At 47.1% G+C, this 21935-nt stretch overlaps 1 protein-coding gene across 1 annotated transcript; it reads right to left on the reverse strand.

Annotated features, from left to right (window-relative positions):
- Positions 1-3868: 3868 nt before the first annotated feature.
- Positions 3869-21313, reverse strand: LOC120915638 (indolethylamine N-methyltransferase-like). Its single transcript, XM_040326309.1, has 3 exons — positions 21128-21313; positions 14721-14928; positions 3869-4452 (listed from the first exon to the last, which is right to left on the reverse strand). Exons 1-3 carry the CDS (start codon positions 21276-21278, stop codon positions 4029-4031), a joined length of 783 nt encoding a protein of 260 aa, XP_040182243.1. The 5' UTR covers positions 21279-21313; the 3' UTR covers positions 3869-4028.
- Positions 21314-21935: the final 622 nt, after the last annotated feature.

Below are 21935 nucleotides of genomic sequence, written 5' to 3' on the forward strand. Positions count from 1 at the left end.
GGAAGGGAATATGTGCCAAGTGTGTGGATCCTCCAACCTGTGTATGTTTTGTGTCCTCCACAGATGGCCAGGAGATTGCTGGGCCATCAGGCCAGGCTGCACCATCCCCCGGACATCAGGCTGCTGAGGAGCCCCAAGAAGGGCAGGAGTCCTTAGGGGAGGGGAGTGGCCACACCTCACATCATGAGGAGGTTGAGGGGGAGGAGGATGAGGGGGGGAAGGATGAGGATGATCGGATGGACCTTGCCAGGGAAATCCTTTTGACTTTGGATGTGTTTCCCCCTGAGGCTACCCCTGTGGCTGGCAGCAGTCAGGCCTCCATCAGGGGTAGCCCCTCCCACTCCTCCCCCAACAGGGCTGCCCCCACAAGGGTCTCTCTCTCCCCTCCTCCCAGGCCACAAGCCTCAGCTGCAGGCAGGAAGGCTACCCAGAAGACCAGGGGGTGGCCGAGTTCCTGCCAGCCAATCTGCAGAGGGACCAGGCCCGGCAGACCCAACATCTGGGTCAGGTCACCCGGACTTTGGGCCAGATGGAGGACAGCCTGGGCTTAATTAAGGACTCGGTCAGTGAATTGAGCACAAACTCCTTGGCGGTCATAACATGGATTTGTGACCTGCAGACCGCCACAGCAGGCGTGTCCCTGGAGGTGAGTGCCCTGACCCAGGCTGTCCACGCAAACACCCAGGCTGTCCAGGCCAATACGGCTGCCCTCACTGTGGGTCTGACCAGGATAGCCGTGGCCTTGGAAGGCAGGCCAGCAGGAGGACAGTCACCAGGGGAGGCTCCTCCTTCCCCTGCTCCCCCCCCATGAGTCTCCCCTGGTTGGCCATGGCCGTGCCCGTGGCTGGCCCAGTTGTAGCTCACGCCGCCGCCATTAATTTTGGTTGTACTTTTGATTTTTGATTTTTATTATTTTTTTACTTATACTGTGATTATGATTTGTTTTATGTGTGTGAATGATGTTTGAATGTGGGGGTGACATTCCTGATGAAAAAAGGGTGTCACCCTCAGTTTTGGTGGAGTAGGGATCCCCAGGACCAGGGAGAAGTGATCCCAGGTCCATGTGAATGGTGTATGAATGCACAGTGACATAATTGGAGCCGTGGCGTGGCGTTGCTGCTCCCTAGTACCGTGGGGGGTACTTGGGTCTAATCCAATTCGATGAGGATGTGATGTGTCTGTGCTAGGGACCACATCACATGCATGGGTGTGCATGCATGCATTCTCATTGTGCCATGATTAATGTGTGTGTTTACTGTGCAAAGATGCATTCTGCGAGGCGTCTCCTGGCTGCTGTTCCCTCAGAAGAGGGGGTACCCTCGATTACTAAAGTCACTAGTATAGCTGTGAGCATGGATGCCCCTGGCATGTTGGCATACATATTGTTGTCCTGCAAGTGTGTGTGCTCAGCTCTTCCCTAACAGTGTTGCTTTAGCTGACATTTACACGGCTGGTGTAAAATTAGGGCAGCTTTTATAAGGTGTATTTTTACACCGTGAAACTAGCAGATGCGCACAGGGCGTAGCCTACGCCGCACAAGCGTACTTTTGTGGATCGCCGTATCTCCCTCATTTGCATATTAGCATAGAAATACAATGGTGTGTCTAGCGTATTTTGCGCTTCAAGATGCGCCGGCGTAAGTGCTTTGTGAATCTGGTCCTATATCACTATCAATGGACCCTCTTTTTTTTATTTTCTCCCTTTCCCTGATATATTTTTATTTTTAATTTTTATTATGTTTTATTTCTTGAACTTAATCTTAAAACCAGAGCGAAGCATTTAAACCTAAAATAATTTTATAACATCTCTACATATGACATAATGCATATTGATATCAATAGATTTGACATCTGAGGTGATGCTGCACAATGGCTTAGCATAGCATAAATTATAGTAGGTTGGGTCGTTTTCCTAAATTTATAAGAGGGGTGAGTGAAATTCATCACTCTAGTCATGATTTGAGACATTGTTGAATCAGTTGTTTATAATATGCTGAAGGCTATGACATATATGGATGAAAAAGACCTTTCTAACTTTCATAAAAAAAATACTGGAAAGAATTTCCACTGGCGCCTTGTCTGGACAGAAGATCTGATAAACACTGATGTCAAGCTGATTCTATCTAAACCATCGCATGGGGGAATATATATATATATGTTGGTATACCATTCTGGTGGAATTATGGACTGAATGATACAAATAACAGCTCTATTAAAGGCAATGAGGGGTCAGCCTACAGCACATTACGAAAGCAAATTGTTGCTGGCAATCAACAAATTCAGAATATTGAGGGTTTGATGTTAAAGGAACCAAGTGTCCTGATTGGTGTATTAATGATTGAAGGTGTCAAGTGCAAGGAAATAGTTTGCAGCACAGAATTTTTACTGCCGTATCCAAACCTTTTTGACCTTGAAAGTGAAGATGAAAGTAGAATTTCAAGATTTGTTGGTGTTTGTGTAAAAGCATCTTTAAAAATGAAAACTTTGAGCCTGGAGATGAGAGAATCCTGGACTTATGTGGATTGGACCTCCCAAAACATACCAAGCTTTACTTTCAGTGAGATGGTGAGAGATGTGATGAAGTCAGAATGGACGGTGAAATCAGCTCGTTTTTGCACAATATTCAAGATCGTGATGTGATTTACAAAAAAAAAAAAAAAAAGAGCAATCTTTGAAATGAGGCCTAACAGCTATACGGGCCACGGATGTTTACTGAATCCTTTTCCAGTCATGGTCTAAAGTTATATTATCTAATAACTGTTTCATGAGGATATTTTAGAGGTTGGTGAAGAGAGATGTAACCAGTCTCAACTTAATATTTCATATGAGCCATTGTAATGCATACAGTACCTCAAACCATAATGATGTTTGTTGTTTGAATTATGAGTCAGTTCTAGTAGTTAGAACCGACTCAAGTGGTTGTAATATTAATATATATGTGTAGGTATGTATGGCACAATATATTGTATTACATTACTATATTAACCAGGAACTCAGTTGAACTGTCCAAGCCAGCTGAATTCTAACATATCAAAGGTACAGAAGACCCTTTGATGTGTTAACCTTATGCAAGACTACCTAAGTGTGTGTGAGGTATGGCCTGCTAACCTCAAAGGATAAATTGCTTACATACATAAGGAAGTATTTATTGATGGTAATTAGACTTAAGGGGGTATTCATTCAGGGAAACATTTGGTTGACCTGGAAGAACCCCTCCCTCCAGTATGAGACCAGTATTTGAGACATTCAAGCTGGCATTCAGTCAGTCTTGTCACTGAGTATATTCTCTATATAGGTCTAGGGAAAGATGAAACTTTGAATTACTCTGTTGGATATGTATCATCTGTGGAATTTGGACTTTGTTCTGTATTGGAAATCAAATAAATGCACTCTCTGGAGAGCCTGGTGTGTTGCTGCGGGACAATATAATGTACAGTCATCATACTAACGCCTAAATATAAATTATCTAACCGGACTCCACTATACACATTTATATCACTACAGGGACCACAACCCAAATAGTGGGGAAATATAGCTGCAATCTGGGACCCATCCCTGCCCTCCTGTACAACCTCCCTATGTTTCATCTCTTCATAAAGTATCAATGTTTAGGTATTGAACCTGATAATGTTAATTTGTTATGTTTTCTAATATATTATCCATACACTGTATCTGATATTGTATTTTTATATAATCTTTATCCATATTCTGATGAAAGGGAGACAGTACATGTTCTGAAATGCGTTGATTATCAATAAATAGATAAAAAGATATATTGTATACATAAAAGGTTTACAATATTGTTCCAAGACAAGTCAACACACATTTATATTCTGAATGATCTTTATTAAGATAGTGATATTTGATAACAACATTTAACACAGATTAATGCAAAATAACATTACTGACTTTAGCGCAACTGCTGTGATTTCTGACTGCCATTAGTAGCTCAATGATTAATTCTATTTGCTGCCTGTAGTTTCTTTATAAGATTTGCACACTGAGATGAATGCTATTGTCTTCAGTCATCTACTTCCCTTTGCGTCCTACAATGAATATAATAGCTTTATAATCAGCGACATCGCTGACATTGCGTCTCCTCTGCACTGCACAGTAATCAATGACTAAACCCACCTTACCAAAGGCGTTTTTCACAAACTCCTCATTATATTTAAAACAATGGAATCGTTGTGCTCCAGCAGTCCAGTAAGTTTGATCTAATGACTCAATAAGTATTAGTTGGCCTCCGGGTTTTAGCAGTTTTATTATCTTCTCCAGATTCTTCATGTATTCATCTTCATTTTTACTGATAACTTCCAGTATCCACGCACTGATAATACAATCAGCAAGTGGTAGTAGCACCGGGGAAGTTATGTTTTCCTGTTCAAAAGTACATTTCAAAATCTGCATGATGGACGACCTTAGGCGCATTTCTTTTTCCTGAAGTTGATCTCTAAAAAAAACAAAAAAAAATAATATGGACATTACAGGAAAGATTTCAATATACAGTGATATGGTGTGATAAAAATTTGGTTAAGACTGTAATTTGGCAAGTTAAAATAAAATTGACCTATTAGTATAGCACTACCCCCGTAAGATTTGCTAATGGCAGGGTTCCCCACTACTGCACAGCCATTCACACAGCATTTCCTTCTTGTATCCAGACACAGTGATCAGACCTTTGGCTTGTTTTTTTGTTAAGCAAATGTAAACATAGTGGGCCAGATTCAGATACATTGGTGCATATTTATGCCGGCGTAGCGTATCTTATTTACACTACGCCGGACCAGTGCTGAGAGGCATGTACTGTATTCAGAAATATATTACTCACCAAGATGCGCCAGCGTAACGTATTTTCGACGGCGTAGGGCAGCGTAAGTGGGAGTCACCCCATGCAAATGATGGTCCGACCGTGTCGCATTGATTTACGTTGGGCGTATCTTAAACGGCGCATGCGCTGTGACGTGGACGGATTGACTGCACCCATCTGCGCATGCTCACAACTACGCCCGGCGTAACTCCTAAGATACGCCGGCCCAACGCCTACACCCAGTGCATAAATACGCCCAGACATGCGCCCGTCAAGTGCAAAAGTACACAAGCATTTTTTAGGACTGCTAGTACTTTTGTATTTTTTTGTCAGTGGCTAAGACTCGGAGGAAGCTAAATTACTCCCCTGAGGAGAAGGCTCTTATTATTGAGGGCCTCAATAAGTATGGGGCGTGCCTCTATGGGGCACAGACTGGCACTACCAGCAAGGTGGAGAAAGATAGGATCCTGCTGGAAATAACCACCCAGGTGAATGTCCCTGGCATTGCGGCTCGGACCACCAGGGATATTACAAAAAAAATGAACGATCTGCGGCGTCTGGTTAAAGAGAACCTGGGCAAGATCCGTAGACATGCCAGTGGCACAGGAGATGAACCAGCCACCAACATTTCCCTCACTGCTGATGATCTGATCATTGCCAGGTGCCTGGAGATGGAGATGGTGGAGGGCCTGGAGGGCTTTGATTCGGTCGATCAGCCCTTGTGGACAGGTAAGTGTGTTTTATCTTCTCTCTGGTGTGTAGCATGTGTGGGAGGCAAGGGAACATGTGACAAGTGTGTGGGTCCACCAACATGTGAATGTTTTGTGTCATCCACAGATGTCCAAGAGGTAGCTGGGCCGTCGTCGGCTGCTGGGCGACCGACCCCATCCCTGGCCGAGAGTGTCCCCTCCTCACCTGTAGAGGAAGTGGAAGAGGAGCAGGTCACTATTGAGGAAGGGTTCTTTATAGTGGAGGAGACCCACATACCTGTTCCCTCCCCAACCTCAACCCCCATTAGGGATAGCCCCTCAAGGGCCACCCCCCCCATCAGGGATAGCCCCTCAAGGGCCACCCCATCCAGCCTGCCCCCAAGCCTTTCCTGCCCCAAGGAAGGCTACCCGTAAAACAAGGGGTGTCCCAGAGGCATTGGAGGAGAATTTGGCGAGGGACCAGGCCCGCCAAACCCACCATGTCTGCCTTAGTGGGGGACCTGCACCATGTTGCAGAGAGCCTGGCCTCCTCGGCTCAGACCCAGGCTGCCTGTACGCTATCTGTGCAGCAGGCCCTCACCCAGCAGGCGGTCATAATGTTGCCTTCAATGAGAGCCTGCAGGACGTGAGTGCCAATTGTACAGGGATTCTCACATGTCTGGGGGAACTGCAGGCCACCACATCAGGCCTTGTAACGGAGGTCCGGAGCCTGGCAGAGGCAGTCTAGGCCAATACAGCTGCCATGCAGGTGGAGGGGAGGAGCCTGGCAGCTGCCGTACAAGAGGAGAGGAGGCAGACACGGCGCCACCTGCGCAATACCACCACCCGCCAGCTGCGGATGCAGGTGGTGACAAACACTTACCTCCACCGCATTGCCCTGGCATTGGAGGGCAGCCTGGCAGCCAGGGAGAGACTTGGGGATGTACCTCCACCACACAACCGCCCCCACCTGAGGCTCCCCCCAGGCAACTGCAGACCAGGAGCCTAGGCACTAGGCACAGCCCACACCAGGGCAGATGATTTTTTTTTTGCTTTTCTTTTCTGCTCAAATGATGAGTTTTTTTGTTTAATTTTTATACTCAGGTGATGAGTGTTTTTATTATTTTCACTCAGATTATGAGTATTTTTTGGTTTAATATCCCTGCACACGGTCAGGAGTGCAGGCTACAGTGTGACTGGTGTGTGAATGTGGGGGTGACACTCCTGCCAGTAAGGGGTGTCACCCTGGCTTGTTGGGGAGAATTTATCCCCACGGCCGTGTGAATGTGGTATGAATGGACAGCAACATACTTGGAGCCTTGGCGTGGCATTGCTGCTCCCAAATCTTGAAGGGTGGACTTGGGCTAATCCAATGTGATGTGGATATAGGGTGTGTGCTAGGGACCACAGTGGTGTGCATGCGTGCATTCTCCTTGTGTCATGATGAATGTGTGTGTTTAACTTGTAAAGATGCGTTCCACAAGGTATCTCCTGACTGCTGATCCCTCAGCAGACGGGGTTGCCTAGGGCAGGGGGACACTTTGGGGTTCGGGGGTCAGGTCTTCACGTAGGGCAATCTCCAGGCCCTTTCTCATGGCGTAGTTGTGCAGAATGCAACATGCACCGATGATCTGGCACACAAAGTTTGGGGAATACAACAGGGTCCCCCCTGATTTATCCAGGCATCGGAAACGGGACTTCAGGATGCCAAATGTGCGTTCCACCACTGCACGGGTACGTACAGTACAGACCAAAAGTTTGGACACACCTTCTCATTTAAAGAGTTTTCTTTATTTTCATGACTATGAAAATTGTAGATTCACACTGAAGGCATCAAACTATGAATTAACACATGTGGAATTATACATAACAAAAAGTGTGATACAACTGAAAATATATTTCATATTCTAGGTTCTTCAAAGTAGCCACCTTTTGCAGCAGACACAGCTCTAGAACTGTTAGGAGGAGACTGTGTGAATCAGGCCTTCATGGTAGAATATCTGCTAGGAAACCACTGCTAAAGAAAGGCAACAAGCAGAAGAGACTTGTTTGGGCTAAAAAACACACGGAATGGACATTAGACCAGTGGAAATCTGTGCTTTGGTCTGATGAGTCCAAACTTGAGATCTTTGGTTCCAACCCCCGTGTCTTTGTGCGATGCAGAAAAGGTGAACGGATGGACTCTACATGCCTGGTTCCCACCGTGAAGCATGGAGGAGGAGGTGTGATGGTGTGGGGGTGCTTTGCTGGTGACACTGTTGGGGATTTAATCAAAATTGAAGGCATACTGAACCAGCATGGCTACCACAGCATCTTGCAGCGGCATGCTATTCCATCCGGTTTGCGTTTAGTTGGACCATCATTTATTTTTCAACAGGACAATGACCCCAAACACACCTCCAGGCTGTGTAAGGGCTATTTGACCAAGAAGGAGAGTGATGGGGTGCTGCGCCAGGTGACTACCTCTTGAAGCTCATCAAGAGAATGCCAAGAGTGTGCCAAGCAGTAATCAAAGCAAAAGGTGGCTACTTTGAAGAACCTAGAATATAAAATATATTTTCAGTTGTTTCCTACTTTTTTGTTATGTATAATTCCACATGTGCTAATTCATAGTTTTGATGCCTTCAGTGTGAATCTACAATTTTCATAGTCATGAAAATAAAGAAAACCCTTTGAATGAGAAGGTGTGTCCAAACTTTTGGTCTGTACTGTATGTGTGCATCATTGTATTTGCTCTCTCCTCTGGTTTGGGGGTTCCGGAATGGAGTCATGAGATGGGGTCCAAGTGCATATGCAGAGTCACCTGGAAGGGAAAAGACAGGAGGATGTTAGCCGTGCATGTGCCCCTCGTGATGTCTGCATCATGGGGTCGGACAGTCATGCCTGACTCCCATGTCACTCACCAACCAGCCATCTGTTCCCGTACACGTTCTGTTCAAAATCCGTTGGGATGGTGCTTTGACGGTATATGTAGCTGTCCTGGCTGGCCCCTGGGTGTTTGGCACGGACGTGCCATATGAGGCATTGGGCATCGACTATTGCCTGTACGTTGATGGAATGCCAGTGCTTCCGATTGCGGTATATGTGCTCTGTGGCACAGGGGGCCGTAGTGCCACATGTGTGCAATCAATGGCCCCCACGGTGCGTGGGAATCCTGCAATTCTGACAAAATCCACCATTGCCTTATTCCGCAGGTGCTCCTGGGTGGGTCTGATGATGTGGTTGGACATGCGTCTGAGGATTGCGGGGACGACCTGGTGCACACATCTGCTCATGCTGGTTTGTGACATCCCAGCCAAAACTCCACTTGTACGCTGAAAAGATCCACTGGCGAGGAAATGCAGTGTTGCCAGGACCTTGACCAGTGGCTGCACTGCATGTGAGCGGTGTGTCTGGCTGGTGATGTCATCATGCATGGTTGTGGCTAATTCCAGGATGGCATCAGTGTTGAATCTGAAGATAAGATACACCTCCGAATCCCCCATGCCAAAGATGTTCATGCGCGTTCGGTATATCCTCTCCTGTGCCCTCCTCCTTCTTTGCACCTGGGCACACACTAGTAGTGCTATGACCATGCCTGCCCCTGGCATGTTGGCATACGGATGTGTTGTCCTGCAAGTGTGCTCGTCCGTAACGGTGCTGCTGAAGCTGCTCTCCAGCTGACCTGCACACGTCTGGTGCAAAGTTACCCCTGCTTTATGAGGGGTAACTTTAGGCCGGACGTACAGCTTACGCGCACCGCGCGTAGCCTGCGTCGGGCGTACGTACGTACGTACGTTCGGGAATCGGCGTATCTCCCTCATTTGCATATTTGAATACAAAATCAATGTGAGCGCCAGATGCGCCCAGCGTAAATATGCGCCCACGCTACGGCGGCGTAGAAAAGTTACGTCGGTCGGAAGAAGCCTATTTTCAGGCGTATCTGGTTCTGTGGGTACGGCGCATAGATATGCCGGCGTATATATACACTTACGCCGCGCATCTCGAGATACGCCGGCGTAACTTCTTTGAGAATCTGGGCCTGATTATTTATTTATGTCATGGTCTTACCTCTTTGCAGGCTTCTCTTCACTGACATGTGCTGGCAGCCATCTTGCTTCATGGGGTTCTTGTAACCTGCCTCACCCTGCAGCTCCTCCCTCCCACTGGGAGGAGCTGACTGCTCAGCATATATATATCACGGCAGCTGCAGCATTTCCTTGCTTGGGCCTTTCGTCTGATACCTCATCCATGATCGTGCTGCTTGCTCCTGGTGACCAACCCGGCTACGGACGTTCCTTCTGGTTCCTGATTCCCGGCTTTGTTTCACCCCGTCTCTGGCTACAGACTCCGGCTTGGCTGACTCCCATCCCTGGCTATCGACCCTGGCTTTGTTGGACGACTCTTCTGGCAGTTTCGATCGTTTGATCTTGCTGTTTGATTTTCAATAAAATCCCCTTATTCATTTATTTGTGTTGTACGTCTGATTCATGCTTCCATGACATTAGGCCCAAGCCATGAATCCTGACGGTACAGGGCCATCCACGCTACCCATGCTGGTTGCCAGACTTGATCAGCAGGATCGCCTGCTGGGTCAGTTCGCTCAGGTGTTGCAAACCCTGCTTGCACGCACTGCTCATCTCGCTCCTGTTGCTGATAGGCCGGTTGTCGCTCCTGTTTTCGCTCCTACTGCCGCTCCGGTTGTTGCGCCAGAGTCTACCCCGGCACCCGTTGTTGCGCCTGCGGTGTCGCGGGGAATGACCGGTTCTGCCCCCCTCCCACATCGCTTTGGGGGTGAGCCAACTCAGTGTCGTAGCTTCCTTAACCAAGTGGACATTTATTTCGAGTTGCTGCCACATGCTTTCCCTACTGAGAGATCGAAGGTGGGCTTCCTGATCTCGCTGCTCTCTGACAAGGCCTTGGCCTGGGTAAGTCCCTTATGGGAGGACAATAATCCGGTGGTTGCTGAGTTTTCCGGTTTTGTTGCTTCTCTTCAGAGGGCTTTCGATGTGCCGGCTTGCTCTGCCTCTGCTGCGAAGCTCCTCATGTCCATCAGACAGGGTTCACGATCGGTAGCCGAATACGCCATTGAGTTTCGTACCCTGGCAGCAGAGGTGGGCTGGAATAATGAGGCCCTGGTGGCAGCCTTCTCCCATGGTCTCTCTGACACCCTGAAAGATGAGATTGTGGCTAAGGACCTACCCGTGGAGCTCGAGGCTCTCATTTCTTTCCTGATATTGATTGACACCAGACTCAGGGAGAGACCTTCCTTTAAGGAGAGCCTGCGGAGGCCTCCCAGCAGATTGGCGCCTACGTTTGCTGTCCCACCCGTGCCTCCCTCTCCTCCCACGCCTCCTGGGGTTGACGTGTCTGGGGGTGAGCCCATGCAGCTGGGGTTTGCTCGCCTGTCTGAGGGGGAGAGGGCACTTCAGAGACGTGAGGGTTGTTGCATGTACTGCGGTCTCAGTGGGCATTTTCGGTTGTCATGTCCGAACCGTCCGGGAAACGCTCGCACCTGAGATCCTGTCGGGGACAGATCTTGGGTGGAGTTTCTTCATCCCCGGTTTCCCGTGTTAATAAACCACTGCTCACCATTGTCCTCTCCTGGGCCGGGGGCTCGGTGGCGGCCCAGGCGTTGGTGGATTCTGGTGCTGGTGGTCTTTTCATCGACAGTAGATTTGCTGCCGCAAACTCCATTCCTCTGCAGGCTCGAGCTTCTCCGCTGGTTCTTGAGGCGATTGACGGCAGACCCCTTCAGCCACCGCAGGTGACTCATGAGACCCTTCCAGTGGAGATAGCCATTGGGGCCGTTCACAGGGAGTCGGTCTGCCTTTAAGTCATTTCGTCTCCTCACTACTCGGTGGTCTTGGGGTACCCCTGGCTCCAGAGGCATAATCCGACTTTCAATTGGAGATCGGCTGAGATCCTCTCGTGGTCCCCACAGTGTGGGGCTAGTTGCATCCATGGGCCTGTCAAGGTGTTGTGTGCCTCCTCGGACTCCGTGTTGCCCTCTGAATACAGGGAGTACCTAGATGTATTCGATAAGGTGCGCGCTGGTGCCCTGCCTCCGCACCGCCCATACGATTGTGCCATAGATTTACAACCTGGTGCCATTGCTCCTCGTGGCAGGGTATATCCACTGTCAGTTCCTGAGAATGAAGCCATGGAGGGGTACGTGAGGGAGGAGCTTTCTCGGGGGCACATTCGCAAATCCTCTTACCCAGCGGGGGCTGGATTTTTCTTTGTAAAGAAGAAGGGCGGAGAATTGAGGCCGTGCATCGACTATAGGGGCCTAAATCGCATCACGATTAAGAATGCATACCCGATTCCGTTGATTTCCGTCTCAAGGGGGCAACGGTCTTTACCAAACTCGACCTGAGGGCTGCGTACAACCTTGTAAGGATCAGGAAGGGTGATAAGTGGAAGACCGCGTTCAACACCAGGACCGGTCATTAGGAATCCCTGGTTATGCCCTTTGGGTTGTGCAATGCGCCCACAGTCTTTCATGAATTTATCAATGATGTTTTTCGTGACCTGTTGCAGCAGTGTGTAGTGGTCTATTTGGATGATATCTTGGTATATTCCGAATCCATGGAGGTCCACATTCTGGATGTCAAGCGAGTGTTGCAACGGTTACGAGAGAACAAGCTTTTCTGTAAGCTTGAGAAATGCGAATTTCACCGGTCCCAGGTAACCTTCCTGGGTTACATCATTTCCGCGGAGGGGTTCTCCATGGACCCTGAGAAGGTTTCGGCAGTCCTACAGTGGCCACAGCCCACTGGTCTTCGTTCCCTGCAGCGCTTTTTGGGCTTCACCAATTATTACCGGAAGTTCATCAGGGACTTCTCCATGCTGGCCAAGCCTCTCACGGATCTGACCAGGAAGGGCAGTAATCCCCATGATTGGCCGTCCGAGGCCATCCTGGCTTTTGAGGCTCTAAAATCAGCCTTTGCTTCGGCTCCAATACTGTTTCATCCCAATCCTGGGTTGCTCTTCGTCCTTGAGGTGGATGCCTCTGAGACGGGAGTAGGCGCCCTTCTGTCTCAGCGTCAGACACCAGAGGGACCCCTGCTTCCATGTGGGTTCTACTCCAGGAAACTGTCTCCTGCGGAATGCAACTACCAGATTGGTGACAGAGAGCTGTTAGCTATCGTGCAGGCTCTCAAAGAATGGAGGCACTTGCTCGAGGGTTCTGTGGTTCCGGTTCTCATCCTGACCGACCACAAGAATCTGACGTACCTTTTTGAGGCCAAGAGATTAACACCCCGTCAGGCCAGATGGGCTCTGTTCCTGTCACGCTTTAATTACGTGGTCTCCTACTTACCCGGTTCCAAGAACGTCAGGGCGGATGCCTTATCACGTCAATACTCCGAGCTTATCACGTCAATACCTCTTTGCAGGCTTCTCTTCACTGACATGTGCTGGCAGCCATCTTGCTTCATGGGGTTTTTGTAACCTGCCTCACCCTGCGGCTCAGCATATATATATCACGGCAGCTGCAGCATTTCCTTGCTTGGGCCTTTCGTCTGATACCTCATCCATGATCGTGCTGCTTGCTCCTGGTGACCAACCCGGCTACGGACGTTCCTTCTGGTTCCTGATTCCTGGCTTCGTTTCACCCCGTCTCTGGCTACAGACTACGGCTTGGCTGACTCCCATCCCTGGCTATCGACCCTGGCTTTGTTGGACGACTCTTCTGGCAGTTTTGATCGTCAGCGTGGACTTTGATCTTGCTGTTTGATTTTCAATAAAATCGCCTTATTCATTTATTTGTGTTGTACGTCTGATTCATGCTTCCATGACAATTTACTTATAGAAAATAACAGAATAGTATAGAAAAAAACAATAGAATACAATAGTACAGAACAGATATAACCATCTTCCGAAATTCTAATTTAGAATAAAATAGAAAAGAATTGAATAGAAAAAAAAATAGAAAAAGAATAGAATAAAAAAAACACTAGAATAGAATAGAAAGAATATAACCATTTCCCAAAATTCAAATAGAATCAATTCAAGCTGCTGTCTACCAGTTAAATCTAGAGAGAGCTGGAACTGCCCAACTCCAAGGCATCGCTGATCTAAGTTCTAAATATAAATTACAGATCGAGCTACATCCAATCAAATATTATCCAAACTTCAACCTGCTCCCACCCCCATTCTAAGCCCTATATTAACTACCCTGTAAAGGAAGATGTCTATACTTACCTATTCTGAAGGTGCTCTGGTCCAGTCACATGATTACTCAGCAGCTGGCTTCAGTGAAGATGCGAGATCGCTGACAACGGCTGCAATGCCTGAGTGACATTACCCATAGGCTTCACAAAAGTGGAAAAAGGTCTGTTTGGCCGCACATGCAATAAAATCACCTTTATTTAGACACTTTCCGAATAGACACTCCACATTGTACAATCGGGGGAAAATGGCACACCAGCTAGTGCTATTTTTCCTCAATTGTACATTGTGGAGTGTCTATTTGGAATGTTTCTAAATAAAGGTGATTTTATCCGATGTGCCAACCAGACCCTTTTCCTCTACTGTGAAGCCTGTAATGAACAGAGGTAGTGTGCAGTGCAGGTGGTTCTGGTGGAAACCGACCTTGAGCGGTGATTACTTGTCACCCATAGGCTTACTATGGGGCATTTGTAGTCAGTTAACTCTCCAATACACTGAAGCCTGCGCTGGGAGCCGATCATGTGACCAGACCGGATGGGGCCTTTAGAATAGGTAAGTATAGACATTTTTACTTTACAGTGTAGTTAGTTTAGGGCAGTTATGGTGAACCTTCGCACCCCAGATGTTTTGGAACTATGTTTCCCTATACTGCAGAGTGCATGAGCATCATGGGAAATGCAGTTCTAAAACATCTGGGGTGCCAAGGTTCGCCATCACTGGTATAGGTCTTAGAATGGGGGTGCAAGCAGGGTTACGTTTAGATAGGATGTGACTGGACTTCTACTTTAAACATTGTGAATAGTCTTATTGCAGCACAGTAGATAGGGAGAGCCTGGATACAAATATTATAAAGAGCTGAGAGCTCCATCTGATGGATGAAAACTTTGAACTTTTCAAATGCAATATTTCAAAGTTACCTGACTAAAAACATGAAAAAAAGGTTATATTTTAAATAACTTAATAAATGAAATATACTCAAAAACAATTAAAGTTGCCTTTAAAGAAATAATCTTCTGCAACCTAAAATTTAAAAATAAGAAAGTGATAAAACATTAGGGGATAAGTCACCTCGTTCCTTCTAACTCAGCTGCGGCTGATGATGTATGCGACCAATCATATGCTCCGGTACGGTCATGTAGCCATCTACTCAGTTCCATGATACATTTCTCTTGGAATTTTAATATGATAATTTTTTTGAAGAAATTGGAGGCGGAATAAAGATGGTGAATGAAGGAACCAATGCTGATGTCAATCAAAAACTTACCCTCAATTCGACCTGGAGGAATATTACAGATTCAGTTATTTTACCCAAAACGATTTTCACTGCCAACAAATTTCACCTTTTTATTACAGTTGGCATCTAATGACACTGCTAGGTGAATATAGCTTTATAAAATTGTTCCCAACCAATATAGGATATGGCCCAGCCACCATTATATGTCACATTATCCTCCATATATGAATTACAGTAAGACCCAGATCAGCAAGGAGCTGAGAAAGGGTAAGGTGAGTATAAAGGGGGCAGAGCAGTGTTGCCAACAGTCAGTATTTTCTCCTGTCAGTAAATGCCAGTGACAGGAAAAGGTTGCCAGTAAAAAATATGGCTGTGACGCTTGGTTCGCAGTTCTGGTTCGAAGCCAGCCGAGGCCATCCAAGTGCCTGCTACAATGTGTTTTGGCAGGGCTGGCGGAGGCAGCGCTTCAACGTGTTGTGTGATGTCATGGTGCAAATGAGCCAAACGGAGTATCAAGAGCCTCGTGTGCGGGTCTTCAGGATGGCAGCAAGGCAAGAAGGGAGCACCTTGACATGGAGAGAGACTGTCACTGTGACTCAGGAGGGGACATGTCGTGTCGGTGTGGTGTCATCATCATCTGTGCTGCTGTCAGTGTCACTGTGAGAGTAAATTTCATGTGTGTGCCTGCCCATTCAAATTTCTTGAACTTCTGAGTCCTGTCCCTGAGCTATACACTTTATCGAGACTAAAATAAGAAATGTTTTTGCTAACTGATTCACACATTCATTCGATTTCAATTGCAACTTTACAGTGCAACTTTGATGTGATTTTGATGCAACTTTGGACGAGTGTACCTTTGTTGCAACTTTGGTTTTGACCATGTGACTGTGTGTGCTCTGAGGGTTTACATTGAAGTCTATGGTTCTCATGTCGCATGAAAGTCGGACTAAAGTCTGGCAACAAATGTTCGCTATGAGCTTTTGGTCGGATATTCCGAATGTCATGAATATGCATCAAGTCTGTCTGCTTACCTGATCTCCATGTCTTCATTAGAGGCTGACCCTGTTCTGGTTTCCCTTTTTATCACTTCCTCTTCCTGTATGGCTCCACCCTAGTCCATCCCAGGAAGCCTATATTAACCGTTGCTCTACAGGTCTGCAGTGCTGTTCACCAGTGTTCCAATGCTCAGTTCCTGTCTGCAGTGTATTGCTAGTTCCTGGTTGCAGAGTGCTACGATCATCTTCCGTGTACCGTTTTGGCTTGTCCCCGACTTCCCTGTCTGCCTGTGCCCCTGACTACTTGCATGTTCCACGGTTATCCTTGTCTGCCTGTTGTCCTGACCTCGGCCTGTCCATCACCACTGTTTGTTCTGCTGGCTGCTTCCCCCTTCTCCCTGCCGAGTGTGACCTGAGGAATCCCGGGAACGCGACCTGGACCCAGTTGCGGCCAAGACCATCCCTACCACCAAGGGCTCTGGTGAATACAAAACTGGGTCTTAGACTCCGCGCCCTGGGTGATCTTGGGTCACGCTTCCTCCCTGCCAGCAGTAGTCGGCTATAGGGTTCACTTCCCTGCGGTGCATCCCTGACCCCTACTGGGTGCACTTGTCACCTGGCCACAGGTGACCTGACAGTTTGAACAGCCATGAACCCGACCGACGTGCCGCTTCCTGCAGATGATCCATTACAGTGCATTGTTCGCAGACTCGAGACGCATGAAGCTAATCAGGATCAGGTGATGCGTTTCCTTCAGGATCTGGCTTCCCGCTTTGATCAGCTTCAGACCTCGCTGGGAACCCCGAATCCGCAACCCCAAGTACAACCAGCAGCTGCACCTGTTGCACCAGTCGCAGAGTCGCATTCACTGAAGTTATCACCTCCAATCCGCTTTTCTGGAGACTCCAAAGCCTGCAGGGGATTCCTTAGCCAATGCACTATTCATTTTGAGCTCCTGCCCCAGTACTTCTTGTCTGATCGGGCCAAGATAGCCTATATCATTTCTCTCCTCTCCGGGGAAGCCTTAGCCTGGGCTGCCCCTCTGTGGGAATTGAATGATCCAGTGGTTTCTAGCCTGCCTGTTTTCTTGAAACTTTTTCGGAATATCTTTGAAGAACCGGCTCGTGTCTCTTCAGCAGCCAGCGCCCTTTTACGTCTCCGCCAAGAATCCCGTTCAGTGGGACAATATTCTCTTCAGTTCCGTATCCACTCAGCTGAACTGAGCTGGAACAATGAGGCCTTAGTCGCAACCTTTTTGCATGGCCTATCTGATAGAGTGAAGGATGAACTAGCAGGAAGAACCATCCCCACTGATCTGGACGGAGTGATCTCCTTGTGTAATCAGATCGATATTCGCTTTCAGGAAAGGACCCTAGAAAAGCGACGCCAACATCCCTTGGCCCTTAGTCAGCCTGAGTTCCCCTCTCTTCGACCCGTGGAGCATCCCTTGCCAACTGAGGAACCCATGCAGCTGGGTCGGACCAGGCTATCCCCTGAGGAACGTGCCAGGCGCAGAACTCTAGGCCTGTGTCTATACTGTGGGGGCAAAAGTCATTTTCGTGACACTTGCCCTCTTCGCCCCGAGAAACGCTCGGGTTCAATACATCTGGAAGGTGGAGTATTGGATCCAGAAATATCTCCTTCACCTTCTCGTCTTTTTCTTCCTGTGTCCCTTCATTTTGGTGCTTCTTCTCTTTCAGTCTCTGCATATCTGGATTCCGGAGCCGCTGGCAATTTCATAGACTGGGAAATCGCATCGTCCATGAGACTTACCCTTTTGCCCCTCACCACACCATTGGTGGTCTCGGCGATTGATGGCACTGTTCTCCCGGGGGGTCCTATTCGCTTCCAGACAGTCCCTGTTAAGATGTCAGTAGGCACACTTCACCAGGAGTGGATATCCTTCCTTGTTCTACCTAAGACCTCAGCTCCTATCGTTTTGGGTCTTCCTTGGTTAAGACTCCATTCTCCTCACATTGACTGGACTGCCGGACAGATCCTGGCTTGGGGTCCCTCCTGTTCCACGTCTTGCCTACCCAAGGTTGCCCCAAAAGAGAAACTTCCTGTTGCCGCCATTCCAGAATCTTTTGCTCGTCCTACCACATATAGTGGTGTCCGGAATGTGTCCTGCAATAGTCAGGATGATGCACTTTCTAGCCAATGTAGCACTCTGGATGAGGAGCCTGTCTGTGAACCTGAGCTGATCATTCACTCCAGTTTACCGTTGACAGTCCCTAAAACGCACAGCCAGGCTAACTTGTCTGCGAGTTCTGCAGTCACTACGCCTTGTGATGCGATTCGGGTAATCACTACACCTGACTATGCTATTCAATCGGCCCCTGCATCAGCTATGCCAGGTCAGCCCATGCCCAGTGAGCCTCCTACCTTTTCTTGTTCAGGCCCTCCTGCAACCCGTCTAAGGGGCTCAATCCATCCTTTGGATAGATTGCCTCATTCGGCCAAATGGGGTTTTCTACCTTGTTTTCAGGGCTCTCTGCATTCTGCTGGTTTCCCTGCTATCCAGCTTGACTCCTGTGCCCTGTCACCTTCTAACCAACCTGACTTCAGGGTTCCTCTGACCTCTGCCCAGTCTGATGGTCCTGTGCTTAATCCCCAGTTCATCTTTAAGGGTCTGCTTGATCCTCCTCGGATTCCTGTTGACCCTCTCATGCCCTTACTTATTTCTAAAAGGCCTTTGGTCCTCAATAAATCCTCTCCTCCTGTCCCTACTTCGGTTCTGGTCAATGAGGATACTCAAGTTCTGGATTCTCGTCTCTGCAGAGGCATTCTTCAGTACCTTGTGCTTTGGAGAAGATTTGGGCCTGAGGAGGCGTCTTGGATTTCTGCATCTGAGATCTTTGCGCCCCATTTGTCAAGGAGGTTTCTTCTGGGATTCCCCTTTAGCCCTGGCTCCAGGCTGGGGAGGGGGAGGGGCCTTAAGAGGGAGGGTACTGTCATGAATATGCATCAAGTCTGTCTGCTTACCTGATCTCCATGTCTTCATTAGAGGCTGACCCTGTTCTGGTTTCCCTTTTTATCACTTCCTCTTCCTGTATGGCTCCACCCTAGTCCATCCCAGGAAGCCTATATTAACCGTTGCTCTACAGGTCTGCAGTGCTGTTCACCAGTGTTCCAATGCTCAGTTCCTGTCTGCAGTGTATTGCTAGTTCCTGGTTGCAGAGTGCTACGATCATCTTCCGTGTACCGTTTTGGCTTGTCCCCGACTTCCCTGTCTGCCTGTGCCCCTGACTACTTGCATGTTCCACGGTTATCCTTGTCTGCCTGTTGTCCTGACCTCGGCCTGTCCATCACCACTGTTTGTTCTGCTGGCTGCTTCCCCCTTCTCCCTGCCGAGTGTGACCTGAGGAATCCCGGGAACGCGACCTGGACCCAGTTGCGGCCAAGACCATCCCTACCACCAAGGGCTCTGGTGAATACAAAACTGGGTCTTAGACTCCGCGCCCTGGGTGATCTTGGGTCACGCTTCCTCCCTGCCAGCAGTAGTCGGCTATAGGGTTCACTTCCCTGCGGTGCATCCCTGACCCCTACTGGGTGCACTTGTCACCTGGCCACAGGTGACCTGACACCGAACGCGTGTAGGCTCCATCGGACATTTGCTGTCGGAATTTCGGAAAACAAATGATTGAGGGCTGGTTCTCAATTTTTCCGACAACAAAAGTTCTTGTTGGAATTCCGATCATTTGTAGTCAATGCTCGGAATCAATTTGACGCATGCTCGGAATCATGAATCACTTTTCTTGGCTCGTTGTAGTGTTGTACGTCACCGCGTTCTTGGTGATCGGAATTTCCGACAACATTTGTTTGACCGTGGGTATGCAAGACAAGTTTGAGCGAACAATCCGTCGGGAAAAAATCCACTGTTTTGTTGTCGGAATGTCCGATCGTGTGTATGAGGCATAAAAGTTGCTGTGACTTTAAGTCACACAGATATAAATGGTACTCATTGAAAAACATGGGGTCCAACTTGTCATGTGACTTTGGGGTTCAAAGTCACATCACAAGTCGTACAAGTGTAAATGGAGCCTCAAAGATAGAAAACAAGTATGACAATGTTTATGAATTGACCTTTTGCAAGCAAATATATACAAAGTGATAATATAATGACTAATGCCGCGTACAGATGGTCGTTTTTTGTGATGAAAAAAAACAACGTTTTTAAAAACGTCATTTAAAATGACCGTGTGTGGGGAAAATGTTGTTTTATGTCTTCTGAAAAACGACAAAAAAAAAAATTGGAGCATGCTTCAATTTTTTGTGTCGTTTTTCAAAACGTCGTTTTTTGTGTCATTTAAAATGATAGTGTGTGGGTAAAACAACGTTTAAAACAACGTTTTTAAACCCGCGCATGCTCAGAAGCAAGTTATGACTCAAGCTTGAATGGAACAGAGTGCCGTCGTACGTGCTGAACATAACCGCGCTTTGCTAGAGCATTTTGAAAAAACGATGGTGTGTAGGCAACGTCGTTTTTTAAAATGAAGTTTAAAAAACTTTGTTTTGTTTCATGATAAAAAACGTTGTTTTATTTCTTCATCACAAAAAACGACCGTGTGCACGCGGCATAAGAGTGACATATTCATCAGAAATAAATGATAATTTCTTATTGTCTCATCATAATGTGGTACCAGTTTATGATTCTGTTTTACAATAATCTTCTTTGGATCAGGCTGCCACTGTTGACCTCTCCATCTCAAGTTGGAGTTCTCCATCCCTTTATTGCGCCATTGGATGGAGTAAATGAGGCTTAATCTTGAAGTTGTTGTTTGCCTCCCATGGAGTTGGCACAAAAAGACAGCTTTTCACAATAAAATGTTTTTAAAAGCCCACAGGGGAAGTTTTTCAAAATATTTCTAGAATCTAACCTTGATTGGTACTTGTCTAAACCCTTATCCTGGACTTGCTTACTCCAGGAACTTTAATTATCCAAAAGTTGCTTACAAATTAAATGTAATTTTATGTACATTAGTGATATAAAATCTCAATCAAATCAATTTAAATAGTAGGTTGTGACACAACAAATTGTGGAGCAGCCCATAGTGAGGTGATAACTTTTTCTATAGAAACAGCTAAATTTCTGGGCATGAAATCGAGTTTTCCACCACAAACAGCAACAGGAAGCTGTGAGGACAGAGCTATGAGGACTAGGGATGAGCTTTATGTTCGGGTCGAACTTATGTGAGTGATATTCTTAGATTTATTAACAATATATCAATATATGCTATACATACCGTTGCTGAGCAGATAGTAAAGATTCACCATTGGAAATTTTATAATATCGTCTGCAAAGACCATGCCCTCCTTATTAGATAAATATAAATCCAGATGATCTCTAGAATCCATTCCATGTACATGATAGAGTTTAGGTGTTGTGGAATCCATCGTCCTGCAATGCTGAACTTCACCTCTTTGGTTTCTGCTTTTGACAAAACTTTAATGTTGAAGTTCTATTTATATTCAGTTAAAATAAGGTGGTTACGTTTGAATTTAATATAAGCATAAATATATTTACAAAGTAGTCATGTGAATAGTGCTGACTGACTCATGATTGTCATCTGAGTTTTCAAATGTTTAAAGGAGAAGTACAGCCAAAACTAGTTTGCTGTGCTTTTTTTATGGATCACAGAAATACAGTTCATTCTGCACTCCTGTGATCCGCTTTTAACAGACTGAAGCCCGCTGTCAGCTGATATCACAGAGCCGGACCAGGCTCAGGTAAGATTGTGAAAATAAAGTCGGGATCCGCCCACATGCCTTGACCGGCACCCGGCTCAGACTCTCAGTGTGCCACTGAGAGCCTAAGCCAGGGGTTTCTGCCCGCTCCATAGCCCAGCGCTAAAGTTTAACCCCTTGATCGCCCCCAGGTAACCCTTTCACCCCCTTTCGCCAGTGTCACTAAGCGATATTTTTTCTGATCGCCGTATTAGTGTCACTGGTGACGCTAGGTAGCCAGTTGTTTTTTTATGTTCACCGTCAGGTTTTTATAGCATGAGGTACCTCCATATATTGCCTAATAAAGGTTTTAACCCCTATTTTTTC

The sequence above is a fragment of the Rana temporaria genome, chromosome 10, assembly GCF_905171775.1.
Source record: "Rana temporaria chromosome 10, aRanTem1.1, whole genome shotgun sequence".
Classification (NCBI taxonomy): Eukaryota; Metazoa; Chordata; class Amphibia; order Anura; family Ranidae; genus Rana; species Rana temporaria.